The sequence below is a fragment of the Phycodurus eques genome, chromosome 14 (genome assembly GCF_024500275.1).
Source record: "Phycodurus eques isolate BA_2022a chromosome 14, UOR_Pequ_1.1, whole genome shotgun sequence".
Lineage (NCBI taxonomy): Eukaryota > Metazoa > Chordata > Actinopteri > Syngnathiformes > Syngnathidae > Phycodurus > Phycodurus eques.
This window is the reverse complement of record NC_084538.1, coordinates 13,300,873-13,321,192: the sequence shown is the minus strand read 5'-3', so window position 1 is coordinate 13,321,192 and position 20,320 is coordinate 13,300,873. Positions and strand designations below refer to the sequence as shown.

The 20,320-nt window shown below is 40.8% G+C and overlaps 2 protein-coding genes across 4 annotated transcripts in view; both read left to right on the top strand.

Moving 5' to 3' along the window:
• The window catches only part of mnat1 (MNAT1 component of CDK activating kinase), a 66,702-nt gene extending 62,000 nt beyond the window's left edge, over positions 1 to 4,702 (top strand). Inside the window, exon 8 of the mRNA XM_061696121.1 lies at positions 3,601 to 4,702. Within this exon, the coding sequence (XP_061552105.1) occupies positions 3,601 to 3,721 (121 nt within the window). The 3' untranslated portion in view covers positions 3,722 to 4,702. The remainder of the gene's footprint in view (positions 1 to 3,600) is intronic.
• Positions 4,703 to 5,721: 1,019 nt separating this feature from the next.
• slc38a6 (solute carrier family 38 member 6) overlaps positions 5,722 to 20,320 on the top strand; it is a 29,849-nt gene continuing 15,250 nt past the window's right edge. The window contains exons 1-5 of one of the 3 annotated variants that reach the window (XM_061696117.1): positions 5,722 to 6,048; positions 12,238 to 12,359; positions 12,450 to 12,523; positions 13,174 to 13,226; positions 15,019 to 15,058. In XM_061696117.1, coding sequence (XP_061552101.1) covers positions 5,728 to 6,048; positions 12,238 to 12,359; positions 12,450 to 12,523; positions 13,174 to 13,226; positions 15,019 to 15,058 — 610 coding nt within the window. In that variant the 5' untranslated portion in view covers positions 5,722 to 5,727. Of the gene's footprint in view, positions 6,049 to 10,186; positions 10,431 to 12,237; positions 12,360 to 12,449; positions 12,524 to 13,173; positions 13,227 to 15,018; positions 15,059 to 20,320 lie in introns of those variants that run through there. The other 2 variants (XM_061696119.1, XM_061696118.1) reach the window with 2 other exon arrangements.

The window sequence follows — 20,320 nt, the reverse complement described above, 5'->3', positions numbered from 1 at the left end:
GGGGTGAGCAGAGGCCACCGGGGTTGGTTTAAGAGAAGAGCTTTGTCATGATGATACCCAAAGGTGATTTTAACACATACCCCCCCCCCCACGTCTCCTTCCTCAACTTCCCAAACCCTCGCTCACACACTCACGTATACCGTTCCATGTTCTCTTTCTGCTCTCTTGCTCTCTCCTTAGGCGCAGGCCGGTATAAAGTTACACAGAGCTCTCAGCTTTCTTGGAAGGAATGACCACATGATTAGCTTGGGGATTAGATTAGCAGGAAGAGCAGACTTAGCCAGGCCGTAAATAGCCCACTTTTTTTCACCATTAAAACGGCCCAGCACAATATAATCAATAGGCAGCACTCATCGGATGCAGGAAGCCATCTGAGAAGACCTCCCTCAAGTGCTCTGAAGGACAGACTACAGCAGCTCGCAGCTAATGAAGTTATTATTAATCACTGGCCCTCCTCTTTTGAACTTGTGTGTTGTTCCTCTAGTGGCTGATGAGTGGTCTTTCTGCGCATTGACATCCCCTCGCTGCCCTTCGTCTCACTTTCAGCACTCAGTCGCGGACCATGAGGTCACACCGTGCAATGTATGACGAAATATTTGCGTCTCTACATGCTAGCAATGATACTTAGTGTGTTTCTGTGCTCTTTGTATGAATGCACCAAGTAGAGCGGACATCAACCTATGACCTTTTCGCTGTGTACTTTCTCACACATACATACGGTACCTACATTACACAGGTGTTGGGTTACTCTGTAAAGCAGCTTGAATGGCTACAGAAATCAGAGAGCCGTCTGGCTCTTGATTTCTGTCTCACTTTGAAGTTTCCTGGACTCACAGGACCAGAGGCCATGCAGACAGTCACTCCTATGAGGGCTCTAGTCATGTCTGTGCGTGTGTTGTGAATGTTACATTTTGAACAAGGCAACATGTCCTCTGTACCATTTACACAAGGCCCTTTTTAACGCATTTCCTCATATGGCCAGGAGCGGTTATTTACTCGGGGATTTATTATCAGGGGTAAGGTCTTTATCAGGGAGGAGGCATTGTTCTAATATTGAATCTATATTTTTAAATAATTTCTTCCTACAAATAATATTTATTGGAATAGATGACTTTAAGTAAACAGTTATTCATACCATAGCCAGTTTCCCCCTGCCCCCACTTTAGTTTTTTGTTCGTTTTAAACACAATGAAAAGACATTTTCTAAATTTGCGAAAAAATTATACATACATATATATTCTTTGCACCATTTAAAAGTACCATGGTATCCTCTAGCACAATGTAGAGCACAGATGTCAAACTGGTGGCCCGGGGGCCAGGTCCGACCCCATTTTGTGGCCCGCGAGAGTGTGCATCGACTTTGCGTTTCTTGCTAAAATACCAAAATTGCAAATCAGCTTCACTTTTAAAAATGTTGATATTGCAAGCATTTTGTTTTGTTACTAACCCCCCTTTTAAAATACAATTGATTCATACTGTAGTTGAACAAACAGTTTTTACTGGCTTCTGATTTCAAAAGTAATTATCCATTAATTTGTGTATATGTAATAATATGAGGCAATCATATGGGTTTGCAGCCAGAACGGCCCTCCGAGTGGAACCATAACTGCGTTGTGGCCCGTGACAAAAATGAGTTTGACACCCCTGATGTAGAGCATTCTAATCAACCATACAGTTAGAACATTGGATCTGCCTCTATTGAGACATTGTATGAATAATTTTGGACAGTGACATTTTTTTTTCCAAAATGGAAAACAAATTGGAAATGGTGCAAGGTCATTGAAAAGATTGCAAAATGTTTTGTTGAAAGATATTATTTGAAGAAAAAAAAAAACTCTTAACTAAACGTCTTGCTGTCTTTTAGAACATTCCCCTGTCATCTCTAGCTAGAAGATACCCATTCGGTATGAATAATTTTGGGCTTAACTGTAGTTCAATTTACTCAACTGTAGAGTATAGCACGTCTATTGGGTGGAGGCCTTTATTTGTACTTGAACATTGTATGAAACAAAATATGTATTACCATACACAATACACCTCAAGTGAAACTGGAATTAAAAATACAGTAGAGCATCTGTAAAAAAAATAAAAATAAAATAAATAAAGTGTTGTTTTGGCAGTTTGTCTACCTAACTACCTGAAAACACATAAATGGAAAAAGAGGCCTAAAAAGACAGCGGAGGAATGCATCAGTAAAGCAATGGTGGACCCCAACGCAGTAGTTTTTGTTTTAAAAGTGTACATTTATCACTGCTACTGTGTACAGCAGTGGTATTACTTCCATACATTAAATTTTAAACCTGATTACCTAATATACATACATATTTAAAAGCTTTTCAAAAACTTTAAAACTAAAATATGAGTACTATGTGCGTCACCATTTTTAACAAGAATGCAGAATTTTTATACACAAATTTGAGCCGACTCACTGGGCATTTTGTTTTTTTGTTCAGGCATGCAAGTACTGTAAATAATGAGCATTTGACATCCTAATCTAGAAACAATGTTGTTCTTTACTAATTTTTCAGTTTTTTTTCCTTTTTTCTAAATCAGATATTTTAGCTTTTATAATACAATTTTGGGTAAAGACCTTCTACAAGTGTAGTAATCATTACAGAAACATGAAAATGATTTTGGTAATTACCAACGCTATTAATTTAGGGTGGCTATGGTGTATCTTCCACTGGTTTAGTGCACGAATACAATGATTTCCAATAACTGTGCCACGGGAAATTATCTATTTTCACTTAATTGGTCTGAAAATTATTTGTGCACGACAGTACAAAAGTTTCTTTGTTCATCTATGCCATATAATCTAAATCAATCTTTGTATGCCGTAAACGTATGGAGATAGATAATCTATCTGAGACGTATATTCATGAAAGGCACAATTAAATTCTCTTCCACTAGATGGCAGACGGTAAATGTAACCTATGTATCATTACTTCAGTGTCCTGTATAATTTTTGTTACTTTTTGTTTGGCTGTGCACTGAGATTTTTCTAAAATATGTGCCTCGTCTATAAAGTTTGGGAAACACTGCTCTCGTACATTTCTTGAGCACTGTATATGCTGACGAATGGTATTTGTTTGCTGTGAAACTTTCCAGGCATTCAAAGAAAAAACAGGGTAATTTAAAAGTACCCTTAGTTGCTAGTGCAGTTTTGTAGCTCTCTCTCTCTCTCTCTCCAAGACGACGAGTACTGATGGTGAACACACTCTGAACTTTTTTTGAATGACTGCGTGAAAATAAACACTGACTTTGAGCGTTGCTTAAAACCTGAGATACTTTGGCAGGCTACATCTGTAAGCACTTAAAATAAAAGAGAGACACCTCTAATACTTTAATAGTGCCGTGTTGCTGAGGCTTTCGGGCACAAGGTGTTTTCAGTGCTAACGTACACTTACGTGTGTCTGTGTCGATCTCATCAGAGGAGCGAAGAGGGCTAGAAAAAATAACTATGTGGATTTAATGATGGATAAACTTACACTCAAGTTGCTCTGCTCTTGAAAGCAGAGCTCAGTCTGTCAGATGGCGTCATTTACAAAATACCTCCATGACGTCACTGACGAGGAGAGGGGGGGCTTTGTGTTTTTACAGATACTTGAACCACGTGCGGGCCTCCATGCCTCAGGACACAGCTGGAGGATACAGCTCGGCTTTGGCGTGTCATCGAGCCATCCAGGATGCGTTCAGTGGCCTCTTTCCCCATATTGGCTGACCCCAAACTCTGTGACACAACTTTACGGACTATAAATGCATCACTGAAGAGGACAGAAAGTATTGTGGTGGTCACTGATTTTAGATGTAGAATATATATATATATATATTTTTTTGTCACTTTTATATTTCCAGTAAATCATGATTAGTCTGTCTGTCATTAAAGCAATTTATTTAAAAAGGAAAAATCTTCAAGGAAGCTCTGGATTCTAAAAACATAAAGCTTGTTTCAACTTTTATAGTTGAGCATTCTCAAAAAGCAAATGGACTCCAACAGAAGAGGTGTATGCAAAATTCTAAAAGACTACTAAACTTGGATTGACACTTTAAAAGAGGCAGTAAATTAATAATAAACCCACAATATTACAACCACCTCTCATTATAATGCAGTGTGGTACCACCATACTACACGACTGCCAACTATGATAATGAAATATTTTCCCAAGTAATACCTCTCATAATTTTGGATACAAATTCTCTTAGATCTCATTTCATTGTGCAGGTATACCCAATGAAGTGTCTGGTGAGTGTATAACCAAAAACAAAGACAAGCATTTTTAAATAAAATATTTCCTCAAGTTGACATTTACATTGACATCAAGTTGTGATTTAATTCACTTTGATGATTAATCTGCTGTTTCACACTTCTGCCGCTTCGGGGTTGGTTCCTCTGAAGATTCTGAGGACAATTGAAGGTAAAAAACAAACAAACTGTCATTACAATTGAATAATTAATATACATTGACCAACATATTAGAAGCACGTCAAAATAACGACAAACAGGGTGTCCCTCAAGTCTGAACACAGGCAGTTGGCAGCAATTTGCAGTTACTGCAAAAGTTAAAGTAAATCTTGTAAAGTGCATTAATCTTTGCATCAAAAATGTTTGAAATCATATTGAAAATATTTTAATTCTACCTTTATTTAACCACCAGGTTTGGGAGTTGAGAACAGTATCATTTACAATGCTGAACTGACTGCAGACGACGGCAAAATAAAAGCAAGTACAAAGAAGTACAATACAACAAACCGTGATGTACACAACATATACACAAAACAAAATGAAAACGAGCTCCACCACGAGGGAAAACCCAGGGTGAGACCCCCTCTCCATCATGTCCCTCCCTTCACTCAGACTCTTTGCGTACAGAAGGTGCAGGATTTTGTTAATATTACAGTTGTTGAAAATGTAATTTCTTGAAAATATGCTGTGTGTGTCCAAACTTGAGGGACACCCAGTACAATTAATCCCTATATCCTCATCAAAAGTGAGCATTATCATCTTTGTAACAGCAGAATGTATGGCACAGCTCAATAACTCTTCAAATTGTTCTTTTCACATACAGTATGAATCCCAGAATGCAGCATTATTTTTAGGGATGCACGAGTTTTGTAGTTATGAACTCAAAGTCACTGGATGATCACAATTTCAGCAAGTAGTGGCGATCATATGCTCATTTACTTTGGATATTGTCTATTTTTTGGTGTTATAGGCAAAGAATTTTGGTCAAAATATCCATGACTGTCATGAGCCAGTGCAAGAGCAGCCGCTGCTTACCAGCTTGCCACTGAATGAGGCAGCTCATTATCGGTCCAGTTTTTTCGATATTGGACCTATCTGTGTGATGTCATTTTTTACAATACCGGTCTGATAATTATCAGTCCAGACAGTTATCCTGTATCCCTAATTATTTTTGTGAAGTAATTCTTACCCGTCTGTTCTTCATGCTGGCTAAAGAGGACTTCTTTAGGGAGGGTGAAGCTCACACACATCATATCTTTGTTGGGCGCCACGTTGCGGACAAAATGTACGGCGCAGCGGTCCTCCAAAGGGAAGCCCAGGGCGAGAGACGCCCTCTCCATCATGTCCTTCTCTGGGTTGTCGTCTTTCGAGAAGCCGTAGCAATGTACTGTGGGGAGGTTGTCGTCGCAGGGAGCCTCCTGATGCAGAAGGCCTCTGAAGGCATCCAGGAACTCCAGAGCCAAAGCAGGCAGGTTCATGACCACATGCGTGCCGCCTTTTCCTTTAAACAGTGCGGGAAGTTCTTGCTTGAGCGGTCCTCGGACGAACGCTCGGCCATCCAGGTTGAAAGTTTTGACTTTGCCTTCCACCTTGTTCACTCTGCTGTTGTGTTGCAGCCACCTGTAGGACTCCGGGTTGAGGTCGTTGGCAAACACGGCGGCGCCCAAGCGGGCCGCTGGGATGGCAAAGGGTCCCACGCCTGCGAACACATCGAACACTGTGTCGCCGCGCTTGACGAGCTCCACCACGCGCTGGTGTTCCGTGCTCAGCCTCGGATTCCAGTACACGCGAGAGAAGTCAAACTCGTACGTCGCCCCGTTTTCTTTCACCTAGCAAACAGACACAGATGAGCATCTGACATTACATTGTCGTTATGCAAGACAAATCTCCATCCATTTTCTACAGCACTTATTTCATTAATACAGACAAACAACCATTCTCTCACACACACCAATGACCAAAGTTCATTGAACCTAACATGCATGTTTTTGTAATGTGGAAGGAACCTGGTGTACCTGAAGAAAACCCACACAAGCATGGGGAAAACATGCAGGCCTGAGCCAAGATTTGAACGCCGAGCCTCTGGACTGGAAGCCAGATGTACTAACGACTCTTCCACTGTGCTTCCCAAAATACACAACGTGTACAACATACACATTTACAGAGGGAGCTCAAAAACTCGACAAAGGTGGTACAATTTGGAAAATCACACAAAAACTCAGATGTGACTTGACCCGTAGTATACTGCACGAGACTTTGACATACCTCACTAGACCTCCGTTCAGCAAGCATCAGGACAATGTGTACCTAGCTTTCAAACACATACAGTGGCTTGGTTTAAATGTTTATATTAATATATTTTTATCATGCACAGTTCATGAATTCTATTGCATATATTACATTCACTCACAGCCAGCATGTTGGAACAATGGTTATCACATCTGCCTCATAGTCGAGAGGTGCTTGGTTTGAATCCCCAGCCTTCATGTGTGGAGTTTGCACGCTCTCCTCTAGCTTGCATGGGTTTTCTCCAGGTACTATGGCTTCCTCCCACATTTCAAAAATTTGCTTCTCAGGTTAATTGAAGACTCTAAATTTTCCACAGTTGTGAGTGGAAATTGTTTTTTGCCTACAGGTGCCCTGCGATCAGCTGGTGACCAGTCCACGGTGTAGTCCGCTTCTCCCCCAAAGTCCGCTGGGAAAGGCTAAAAGCTCACCCGCAACTCGAATGACAATAAGGGGTATAGAAAATGGATGGACGGACTACTGTATTGTCGCTGTAGAAACAAAAGCATGTACTGTATCTTGAAATGTTTGTTTTAAATAATTTTTTGGGGATGAAAATAACATTTTGACTTACGTGTTTCATTGGACAAGTGCAATATTAATTACTACATCAGAGGTTAATTTATTTTCACACTTGTGACAGCTAACTATAAAAAAAAATACATTTGTGAAGCGGACCATTATTACACTCCCCCTACTTTTTTTTTTTTTTTAAACTTGTTTGCTTATTTTTACACATGCAGACACACTGATGATAGTTGCAAATGTTACATGGCCACAGTCTATTTCCCATGTGGAAAATTGGTATTCAACCGCCCTTAGAGGTTACCTACTTTGGCAACCATGTTCTCCTCTCCACCCAGCACCTCCATCTTGAAGTTACGATACGTTGAATCGATGATATTTGTCTTATTGACCACACACGTGACACCGGGGTTCTTGTCCATGATCACTCTACCTACAATGGGAGGGTCAGACAACCAATTGCTCAATGTTTTTCTTTGCAGGTCATCACATCCCAGTAGGGGACACTGACTAAACACGATCGACATTAAACACACAGTAAAAGGAACTCTATTATTAGTTTCTAGAATCTCTGCTTTGTAGAAGCTGCTCAAAGACTCGATGAAGACCCGTTTCTTAAATGTTTAGTTTTTTTAACTTTTTTATCATGTCTCATCCAGTGACCAGCAAGGCCTTCTCTGCTGGTCTAAACCCTATCAGATGCACTGACCCAAATTCTAATATCCATCCATTTTCTACACGGCTTAGCCTCACCACAGTCGCGGGTATGCTAGAGCCTATCCCAGCTAACTGCGGGCGAGAAGCGGGGCCTGAAATTGCCAGCTTGCCAGCCAATCGCAGGGCACATATGAACAAACAACCATTCGCACTCACATTCACACCTACGGACAATTTAGTCTTCAATTAACCTACCATGCATGTTTTTGGGATGCGGGAGGAAACCGGCGTACCCGGAGAAAACGCACGCAGGCACGGGGAGAACATGCTAACGCCACACAGGCGAGTCCGGATTTGAACCCATGTCCTCAGAACTGTGAGGCAGATGTGCTAACCAGTCGATCACCGTGCCGCCAAAATTCTAATGTGTTCCATTAAATTGTATTAATGTATTCCCAAAAGTCCGTTCTCTTAATGTGCCAACATTTCTCTTGGCTGCACTGCTTCCAGTATATGTATGTGGATGATTTTTTTTTTGTCCTATCACATTTCAACCTGTATATACCTGCCATGTCAATCTAATCTGTCCAGGGCCTTCAGAATCAGTAGTCCTGGCCAATGTAACTTAAACTATCTTACCAATAGGACTTCAACCGATCAGATTTCAAATTTTCCTCACATCAATGTCAGCATTTTTCCATCCTCAGGTTGGTTGTAAGAGCAAGCCAGGTTCAACTAGCAAAATCGCAATCTGCACGCATATACATTTAATAATCAGCATCTCTGGTTAGAATGATGTATTTACATTTTGTCAATTTTGATTGTTCTCCCCATGCTTGTGTGGGTTTTCTGCAAATACTCCAGCTTCCTCCCACATTCCAAAAATTCCATGCCAGGTTACTTCAAGACTCTAAATTGTCCTTAGGTTTGAATGTGCATGCAAAGGTTTGTTTGTTTACACAGGTACAGCTCAATAAATTAGAATATGTTAGAAAAATTAATTTTGTTCATTACTCATACAATATATTGACTCACTGATTCATTCATTACACCTGGGAAAATACTTTCAGAGGGCAAATTCCTGGCCAATTTCTACATGAATAATCATTTCCATTGTTTCTTTATTGTTTTTTACATAATATTCTAGTTTCTAGAGATGGTGAATTTAGAGTTTTCGTTTGCTGTTAGCTATAATCGTCAAAATTACATTTAAAAAAATCATGCAATATTTCACTCTGTGTGTGTCTAGTGAGTGAATCTCTATAATATGAATTTCACTTTAACGGAACGACCTAATTTCAGCTTTTGACACAATTCAAATTTAATGAGATGTACCTGTATGTGCCCTGCGTTTGACCAGTCCAGGGTGTACTCCGCCTCTCGCACAAAGTCAGCTGGGATAGGCTCCAGTATACCCGCGTCTCTCGTGAAGATAAGCGATATAGAAAATGGATGGATGGATACTTTTGTCATTATATTAGATAGAAATAGATTCTGAACTACTCAATATGATGCACACTGTTGTACTGCATTTTTGAATAGTATTGATGGTGGTATTTAGAGGTGGATTAAGTTGGGTACATTTCCACTAAAGGCCAGAGTTACCAAATGCGTAGGTCACCACTGGTCTCACCGATGAGGTTCCTGTATGGGAGCTGGTGGTCCCTGAGGTTCATGTGTGCGATGTGTCCCACTCGGCTGAACGCAGATGTCACGTCCTGCCCCTGAGGCAGCACGGCCTCCAGCACCTCCTCACTTTTCAGGTTGTCGTAGGTCAATCTCAGCTCATAGTGCTGCAGCTCCGGAGAGACGTCGAATGACCTCAGCGCTTCTGCTTCAGCCTCACTAAAGGAACCTGACGAGGACACTCTGTGAGGGTCTAACAGCACCAGCTTAAAGTCAGGACTCTCCTCTTTGTCCTGCACCACTCTGGGCACCCCCGGGCGCTGGATGGTGGACTTTCTCAGGCTCTTCATCACTTTGTTGAGGAACCGCGTGGGCACCCGTAGAGCTGGGACAGTGATGGTCTGCGCGAAGGCCTCTTTGTCAAGAGAAGTCATTCCGCGGACTTGTGGGGGCGCCCGGTACAGTTTGGACTCCATTTGGGTCTTCTGTGCAAAGTTAGTACAGGGGTAGTTTGCGTAGGTGAGTTTTCGGAGTCCAGCGGCAACGTTCGCGTTGTTTCGTACTCGTACAGATGAAAAGAATCTCCCGAGGAGCCTGTTGAGACAAACCTAGCGAATTGAAACAAACGTCTAGCTGATTTAAAGGACTATGTATCTACTATTTTATCGTTTAACGCCACGGAACTTCACATTCAACGCTTACCTCAACATCCTTCAGTGACAACCAGGCATGCTTCTGCCATTACGTCATTCGTGGGGGACCGGTGCTCTCGTGTGATTGGTAGGAATGGCAAAGAACGTGCCTTTGATTGGTCAGGTTTTTAGGGACGTCATAGCCGCGCCGGAAACAATAGGCATGTGACGCGAGTGACGAAAAACAAGCCAATTTGAAAAGGTCTAAAAGTTCAACCTGAAAATATAAGTTTATAATTCTGTCAGTCATTGCGCCAAAGACTTTGTGAGACACTGAGTTAATTTCTCCTTTTCCTTTTGTGCGGAAAATGAGTATTAACGGGAATGGAAACGCGGAGATTTACAGCCATTCTGTCTCCGGAGACAACGAGGGGAACGAAACAGTCCCGTTACTGTCCAATGTAAGTAGAAAAACTGAAGTTGTAACCGTGTATCAGGTTGGGGGAAAAAAGTATGGTTTTGTCTCCACCTGCTATCATGAGAGTTCGAGCATTAGATTAAATGTTATTTCTATTCAAACAGTTATGCACATTTGATTCATTTTAAATTCTCCATTGTTTGTAATGAAATTAAACCCATAAAGTCATGGTATGTATACACCCACGCAAGTTGTTTAAGGTAGTGAGCGCTCCAAAGTACTCTATTCTTTTATTTACAGCATATTTATCTTCACAAATGTCAGGATTTTAGGATAGAAAAGTCCTCATTTGTTTCAGTAGAATATATACAACCCCAATTCCAATGAAGTTGGGACGTTGTGTTAAACATAAATAAAAGCAGAATAGAATGATTTGTAAATCATATTCAATCTATATTTAATTGAATACACTACAAATACAAGATATCTAATGGTCAAACTGATAAACTTGATTGTTTTTAGTAAATAATCATTAACTTAGAATTTTATGACTGCAACACGTTCCAAAAAAGCTGGGACAGGGTCATGTTTACCACCATGTTACATCACCTTTTCTTTTAACAACATTCAATAAACGTTTGGGAACTGAGGACACAAATTGTTGAAGCTTTGTAGGTGGAATTCTTTCCCATTCTTGCTTGAGATACAGCTTCAGCTGGTTAACAGTCAGGGGTCTCCGTTGTGGTATTTTACACTTCATAATGTACCACACATTTTCAATGCGAGACAGGTCTGGACTGCAGACAGGCCAGTTTAGTAACCGCACTCTTTTACTACAAAGCCACGCTGTTGTAACACGTGCAGAATGTGGTTTGGCTTTGTCTTGCTGAAATAAGCAGGGGCATCCATGAAAAAGATGTTGCTTGGATGGCAGCATATATTTGTTCAAAACCTGTATGTACCTTTCAGCATTAATAGTGCGTTCACAGATGTGTAAGTTACCCATGCCATTGGCACTAACACAGCCCCATACCATCACAGATGCTGGCTTTTGAACTGTGCGTCCATAACAGTCCGGATGGTTCTTTTCCTCTTTGGCCCGGAGGACACGACGTCCACAATTTCCAAAAACAATTTGAAATGTGGACTCGTCGGCCCACAGAACACTTTTCCACTTTGCATCGGTCCATTTTAGATGAGCTCGGGCCCAGAGAAGCCGGCGGCGTTTCTGGGTGTTGTTGATAAATGGCTTTTGCTTTGCATAGTAGAGTCACGAGTCAGCTGTCAGTTTAGGTAGTGGTAAACAGAAGCCAGAGGATTTGAGCACGGGTTTGGCCATACAGTATTATATATTTCTGCTTATGTTAGCATGCCGAACTAGTGACTGTGGAAACTGAACTGTGACACTGAATAAAGTTATACAAGTGAATGCAAGTGTCAGTTTTATTGTTGTCATGTTCTCTTGCTTGCACAAAAAGTCTGTAAACATCAAATGGTGTCATTTAAATGTAAATTTCATCTGATTTCGTGGATGACGTCCGGGGTCTTGGTAGTGTATCCCGGGCCGGCAGGTCAATCCACGCTTATTGTGACACTGACACCAGAGTGGCCACCCGTCCTCTCCAGGATATCCCCTATTAGAGGGGTCAGTCAGTTTATCCAGAGCTCAGGCAGCTGTCCCGCAGCCTGCAGCTCAAATCCCATCCTATCCATTCCCATTCTCTGATCCCACATGTCACCGTGTTGCTCTTTCAAGCGATCCATCATCAGGCCCGACCAGTTGTCCACACCATCAATTAAAATAATATAATTTCTTCCGTTTGTTAATGCCTTCTTCATATTGTGTACAGCGGAGCAGGGCCAAAGGTGCCTCCTTTGCCTCCTCTGTCTTTAACCTCATGAATGCAATCATGGGCAGTGGCATTCTCGGACTAGCTTATGCCATGGCAAGCACCGGCATAGTTGGCTTCTGGTAAGCAAACCGCTTACAGTAATGTTTGTTTGTTTAAGATGAGTCAAGGCAATATATAGAACCTGATGTCTATCTGCACTTCCTGCCTAGCTTCCTGTTAATACTTGTGTCCAGCCTGGCGGCATATTCCATACATCTCCTCCTCAAGCTTTGTGACATGACAGGTGAGAAAGTGACATACTCCTTATAGGCAGTTAATCAGCAGAACAATCTCTATTACATCACTCTCGATTGCGTTGAGGAATCTGACTTAAAATTCTTATTTCTGAAAAATATTATTTCTATTTCTTCATTATGGTTGTGTTGTTATGGTTAATTAGTTGGATAAACCGCATCAGGGTGGCACGGTGGAAGACTGGTTAGCACATCTGCCTCACAGTTCTGAGGACCCGGGTTCAAATCCGGCCTCGCCTGTGTGGAGTTTGCATGTTCTCTCCGTGTCTGCGTGGGTTTTCTCTGGGCACTCCGGTTTCCTCCCACATCCCAAAAACATGCATTAATTGAAGACTCTAAATTGCCCGTAGGTGTGAATGTGAGTGTGAATGGTTGTTTGTTTATATGTGCCCTGCGATTGGCTGGCGACCAGTTCAGGGTGTATCCCACCTCTCGCCCATAGTCACCTGGGATAGGCTCCAGCACCCCGCAAGTGAGAATAAGCGGTATGGAAAATGAATGAATGAACCACATCAGTTCAATAGAAATGAAATAAAGTGAGAGAGCTGGATGTAAAGGCTGTGCGTTATCAGCAAACTCTGATTTTTTTTTTTTTTTTTTTTTTTTTTTTTTTTAAATCATCATTTTTTGTCTCCTGCAGGAATCAATTCATATGAAGATTTGGGAGGACGAGCGTTACAAAAACCAGGAAAAGTAAGTATTGTTTTTTTGATTAGTTTGAAAACAATGCCTAGATTTCCTTAGCTAAGGTTATTATTTACTGCTCGCTGATTTTGATGGTCTTTTTAATTAGTGCTAATTCTAGTACGCCGCTTGAGTGAATCACCACCATGCCACAAAGAGCAAAAAAAGCGCAAGTAATTGAAGTACAGTAATTGATATTTATAATTGCCTGTAGTAATAGTTATTTATTTATGTATTTACTTACTTACTTACCTGTCCAGTAAAGCTGCATGGCCATGCAGAATGGTGGCTCTCTATGCCTTTTTGTGCTGGACCAGTTTTGCTGTGCAACAGGGGAGTTTGAAATATTCCCTCTGCCAATTGTTACATTTTTTTATTATTCCGGCTGTAATAATAGTTTAAGCTGTAAATATCACACAAACTATGATCCATAAACCGTTTGTCATTACAAACTCATCTTATAACTTTATCCTTAAAATATATATAGCTTACAGATGATTTGATTAAAAAAATAAATAAATAAAATAAAATAATTGCATCTGAAGTACACACATGCACGTGGCAAAGACTCTCCGTAAATTTCACTAACATATTTAGATCTTCTTTGGAGATTTCAGAAAGAACCCCAAAATAGGCAAATAGGGGAGATTTTGAGGGACAAGTTGGGGATAGGTTCCCCAGGGGAAAAAATGCAATATGTGAATAGTGAGCCGCGACTATGCGGGGGATTACTATCACAAAATGTGAGAGACCTCACACGTCACCATTAAAAAATAATAATAATAATAATCACCCTGTGTGTTCTTACTGCTCTTATAGTGTGTGGTTTACTCAAGATGAACAACACAATATTGTCCAAACATAATGAAATCCCCACTTACAATCATGAGTCTCCTGCCCAAACCAGATATCTGTCGTAGAACCAAGACTGACCCGTGAAAGGTAGCACAGTGCTACACAGCATCCATACTGCCAGAAAATACAAAGAAGAAAGAGTAGTACAAGCAGCTAGGCTAGCTGTTAGCATATCTGGTAACTACATTATGGTTATAAACTCTTCTCCTTTACATTTTTATAATGACTTATGAGCCTGTGCCTGTGTGGAGCTTGCATGTTCTCCCCGTGCCTGGGTGGGTTTTCTCCGGGCACTCCGGTTTCCTCGCACATCCCAAAAACATGCGTGGTAGGTTGATTTAAGACTCTAAATTTCCCGTAGGTGTGACTGTGAGTGCGAATGGTTGTTTGTTTCCATGTGCCCTGCAATTGGCTGCCGACCGGTTCAGGGTGTACCCTGTTGACTTTGGGTGAGAAGCGGAGTAGTACACCGTGGACTGGTCACAAACATATTACAGGGCACATATAGACAAACAACCCTTCACACTCACATTCACACCTACAGACAATTTGGAGACTTTAATGAACCTAACTTGTCTTTTTGGATTGTGGGAGGAACCTGGAGTGCCTGCAGAAAACCCACGCAAGCACAGGGAAAACATTCAACCACCCCACAGAACTCCCCGCGAATCTCAGAACTGGAAGGCAGATGTGCTAACTACTTGTCTACTGTGCTGCTCTGGAACTAATTATTTCTTATTTAATAAATGATTCCCAAGGGAAATAATTAGTATAAGTCGAATCACATGTTGATAAGCATCACAAAACAGACTGTGTTCAACTTTGGAGGTTCCGCTATACTTCTGATGCATTCTGCTAGTGCTAGTACAAGTTTGATCAAGATGTACTTATAAATGTGCGTGTTAAAAAAACTTGACGCTAACTGACTTTGTAAATATTTCTGTAGGTTCTTGTTGGAATTGCCATCCTCATCCAAAATGTTGGTGGTAGGTCTGCTCTTGTTTCTTATAAACATACACCAACCAGAAACAACAATATGACCACTTACAATCAAAATGTGGTACAGCGCTCCGCCGCCAGATCGAAAATCTTTGAGTGCTATGCTCTTTGCACATAATCTCCCGTGCTGCCAAATTACGGTTTGGTCTTTTCCAGTTTTGAAAATTTGCGTTTATCTACACACGCTGTTTATAGGACTTGCCTAAACTAACCATCACAGACATACAGCACATGGTCTTTGTAAATCCTGCCCCAAAGCACCGAGCAGCCTTTTAGAGAAAGATGTATACTGCCTTTTACATCCACAGATATGAAGGTGTCAATAAAAATTGTTAGACATACATTTGGTTATCAATATGTTAATAAACAATCAATTAATGATAGAATATGCAGGTGGTATTGTATTAATGTTCCAGTTATTTAAGCAGAAAATATCAAACGTGTTCATTGTGTATTTAAATTTTTATTTGTATTTTTTTTTTTTTTTTAAAGGTCCCATTTTTTGTCTTTTTAGACATGCATAGAGTGACTCTATAACATGGCCTTAGTCTAAAAGTGTCAATTTCATTAAATAAAAAAAAACACCTTGGTTTTCTGATTTTGTCCAGAAAAGGCCCCTCAGACAGCTACTTCTGTTTGACCCAGTTTTGTATCCGCAATGTCCATATCTGGCTAACTCCGCCCCCTTTCCTCTGATTGGTTGCCTCCGTACAGAAGACCCACTTGTGAGAGCACTCGTGTTTACGTTGACAGCGCTGGCTCTGGAAGGCGGAGGTCTTAAATAGATAAACTCGAGAAATTCTCATGACCAGATTTCAGGCCTCTCGGAAGAAAAATGTCAGGAGTGTGGGGATGATTTTAATTGATATTTCACGTTTACTGAGACACCATAGACCACATAGACCATAGAGCCAAGTAAAATATCGGGCCTTGAAATCTGTGTTTTGCGTTATTAGTGTCAGATGGACAGACAGGGAAGCGGCTGGGCTTTCTGCTTCAGCTCCATAAAGAAGCACAGAAAAATTCACAGTGTAAATATAGGGCTTGTTAACATTATAGTAGTTTCTCCCATCTTACTTTAAAAGACGTTATCATCGGATGGGTAAAATCTTTGGAATTCAAATGAGTAATTTTTAGTTGCTGGATCTCTTTCCATCCATCCATCCATTTTCCGAACCACTTACCCTTACTAGGTTCGCGGCTGTGCTGCAGCCTATCCTAGCTGTCTTGCCTTTTAATTTAATGTTCTCATGCACGGTGGTGTCCAGGAAGGCTGGTTCTGGCACAGAGCAATATACGTATGCCTGTCACGATAAAAAAAAAATTTAAGACGATAAATTTTCCCCAAAACTATCACAATAAATTGTTGTTTTTTTATGCCGCTGAAATCATGAAAAATAGGGCCTGCCATTATTTTTTTATTCATTTATTTTATTTGATAATATTTTTTGCTTTTAAATCAGTATTGTTATTATTATTATTGATATTATTATTATAATTTCCTTTCTTTGTATCTATATTAAATTTTTTCTCTTTACTCTGTCGTATGGATCCCTCTGGGTCTGAAATAATAAAGAGATACAATACTCTGTGGTTGGTCCGCTAAAGACAAGCCGTTCACCTGTCAATCAAATATAAGTCGACGTTCACTGTAGTCAACTATTTGCTGAATAACGTGCCACTGAGGTTATGCTTACTAAACAGTTAACTTTCCAGTGTTTGTGTTATTTGGGGACTAAGACACACAACAACTCAGAGAGGCTCTGACGTTTTAAATGACTTTGTTGTGGTGGAGCAAGCTGTTTAGCTCAGTAGCTCATTAACTCACGGGCTAGCGAACATAATAAACAGTTAACTTTTTCGTGTGTGTTAATTGGGGACTAGCACACACAACTCAGAGCAAAGCGCTGACGTTTTAAACATCATCACTGCGGTGGGGTGAGCTGTTTTTGCGCCTTAACTCGCAAGCTTGTTATCTCACAGGCTAGCTTGTTAGCTCGCAAGCTAGCTCATTAGGTCACGAGCTAGCTCGTTGGCTTACAGGCTAGCTCGTTAGCTTACGGGCTAACGAACACAATAAACCGTTAACGTAACCTTAAGGGTCTCTGTTGTGAATCTACACGCTGCAAATGGAGCAAGGCTGCGAAGTAATGAACGGCGCCAAATACAGCAAGAGTGTACCGGTCTGCTGGTGTTCCATGAGCCCACTAGCGGCTAATGACACAGGCGTCCAACTCTGTTGGCTCACTGTGCGATCCGTGTGCTGGTTCACCACAAAAATGACAGTTTATCGAGTTCGGAAAAACTCATGTCCATTTTGTATTGAACGAAATGTCAATGTAGTAAATATCGTGACAGGCCTAAATATACCTAATCATGAGTGTGTTCAACATCGCTGGTAAATCCGTGGTTGTTTAAAATGCCTTTGAAATTGGATGACTATATGCACACTGGAACACAACAATGTTCATGGTATTGTTTGTATTGATTATCGAATGGAAAAATGAAAAAAAAAATCGCTTTTATAAAGCTCACTTTCAGCTGGTAAATCAAGACTATGAATAGATTAGTTATTCAGCTAATAATGGAGGATAGGGTCCCAAAAAAATCTGTGAATAGGTGAATTCGCAAAGGCCAAATCACAAATATCCAGGGTTTCGCTTTACTGTATAATGCTGAATGGGCATCGTCTTCATGTTCTGAATTATGGTTCATCTCTTCAAGTACACCTTAGTGCTACCTGACCTATTGTGGGAAAAAGTGGTGCTCCACTGAGGGTGCACCACTCTCGACTTGCCTAGGTATTGTAAAAATGCTTAAAAAGACCTATATTGTGGGAGTGCGAACAATGGACTGCGATACAGCGAGGTTCACTTGAGCTGTTTCCAATATTTTGACACAGAGACTCCTCTCAGATCGCATAGTGTTAAATGAATACCTTTTTGACAGTGTCAGAACTGAGCATGGTTATATTTATAAAGGCAGATCATTTATACAGATCATTTATCATATATCATAATGTTTTGGCTGGTTGGTTTAACATGTTAGAGGTAAAACTTTGTTTTTTTCCTGACAATGGCCTGTTTATACTTGAGGCAGAGAGTGCCCCCTACTGTAAATTTGTCACCCCTCTAGGTTTATTGCCCTCTGGCTGTAAAGGCTATTATCCGGATTCTCCTGATAACCTTTGACTCCATGGCTGCCGTCCTCTTGGTCGCCGTCCCTGGGGCCTGAAACCTGACTTGTGCTCTAATTGATCACTGATGCTAAAACCCACTCCCACCCCTAAGACCCTAATGGGAACCCTCCTCTTAGGACTCTGCTCCCTCACTCTGTAACCGCGACGATAGCGCTACGTTGCTCATTAGCGGCGCAGCACAGTGGATTGTTGCACTGCTCTTCTGGTATGTCTGTGGTTTCCCCCAGCATGGTGCGCAATGTGGGGGCCTGTATCTGTCTGCGCCCAGACCCCTTCATAAGAGTGCAATTAGCTTCACTGAGTAAACATTCATCGGTACTGCCAAAGGCTGATGGGCCAATTGACCTTAATTACTGGCCAGCCCACAGGCTCTCATAGTCAAATGAAAGTGACTCTGTCTTATGTTCCATGCTGACTGTGCTTACTTTGATGACCCCCCCCACACACACACAGCTCACACCCATGTTCTTCTACACGCTTGTTGTTACAACATGTTTTCTTACCACTTGACCACTAACCAGTCCTTCTTTTCACTCAAGGACCTCTTTGGTAGAGACGTAAGTACTGTATGACGGGTATTGCTGTGAGTGTTGTAGTGTGATGTCATGGCGAGCTAATGCATGAAACTAAAACGGCGCATCGTCTGTGTGTGTTGCTTTTGTGGTTGATTTTTAATTATTAAAATTTTTTTGTCTGCCAGTGTTTTTTTTTTTATCGCTGCCATTTTATAAGATACAGTAGAAATATTCATGACTTTTATTTATACACAATACTGTGCAAATTTGCAAACGTCTCCCACAAGTTTTGTATTTTTATAATGAACTTTTTTGTGAATGAACAATGTCTACAACTTTGTAGAGGAATGCTGCATGAAGGAACAGCCAATTATATTTCAATTTCAATTTTGGTGATGATCTGGATAAGGGTGCATAATCATTTTGTTTACCATGGCATGTAGGTGAATATGGTACCATTGGAACTGGTTCGTCCAACCCATTGGATCATCTTGCACCCACCTGTCTGTTCTTCATCCTCCATTAACCAGGAAGTTGCTAACTAATATACAAATGGACCAACAAACCCAAATACGAAGCTCCTTGAATTGTTTTCCCTTTCATTAATAGTTCCGCCTCACTATCATTACAGTACATTTATAATAATGATATACCCGTACAATATAATTTTTTCTTCTTATAGTGAATTGTAACTTGTTGTTTTTAGTGCGTCACCTCTCTAATTGGCTGGGAGAAATCACATGGTTCTACTGCCTTATATTGAGGTGTTTGGCATCCTTATTGCTTTATGTACGTTTTCAAATATAAAGGGCTACGCAGTCATTATTTCCAGAGTCTGAATGTGCTTCACCTAAAGAACATCAGACAGTGGGATAACCCCCACCCCAAAGGACAGACACAAAGCTCATGTCTGCTTCTTTTATTTTATCTTTGCACATTTAACTTTTAGTAACATTTGATTGATTTGCACTATTCAAACATTAAAAATAATATTCACGACTGTGCAAAACTTTAATAACAAAGATTACAGTTTTAATTGAAACAAATTTATTGTTGCTTGAATTCAATCATCCCTTAAAAGGATTATACAAAAACTGCAAAAGCGTGCATTTTTTTTTATGGGCCATTTGATGGTCTTTTTTTCTCTCGTTTTTAGTTCCTTGTGAATTTTGGATGACGTTTTGCAGAGAATTCTGGCTGAATCCCCAAAACGAGGCCCATTTACTGGCAGACTTAAGTGCTTATTAATGTGTTTCCTTATTCTCAGAGTGAGTGTCCTTGTGTCTGTGTGGGCTGGAGGGTTATTGGAAGAATTCTCCTTTATAAACACATCCAGGATCTGAGGGATTATGGTTGTGGTTTATTTAACGGCGAGTCCAAAAACCTTGCCCCGGGGGCAATAACGTCCCTCCTAACCCCGGCTGTGTCTGCCTTCCCAAAATGTAATCCCTTAACATTATCTGCCTTTATCACCGGCCGCACGCCGCATCTGAAGTCCATTTCACACCACAAACATACTCTTGTTCTGCCGCAAC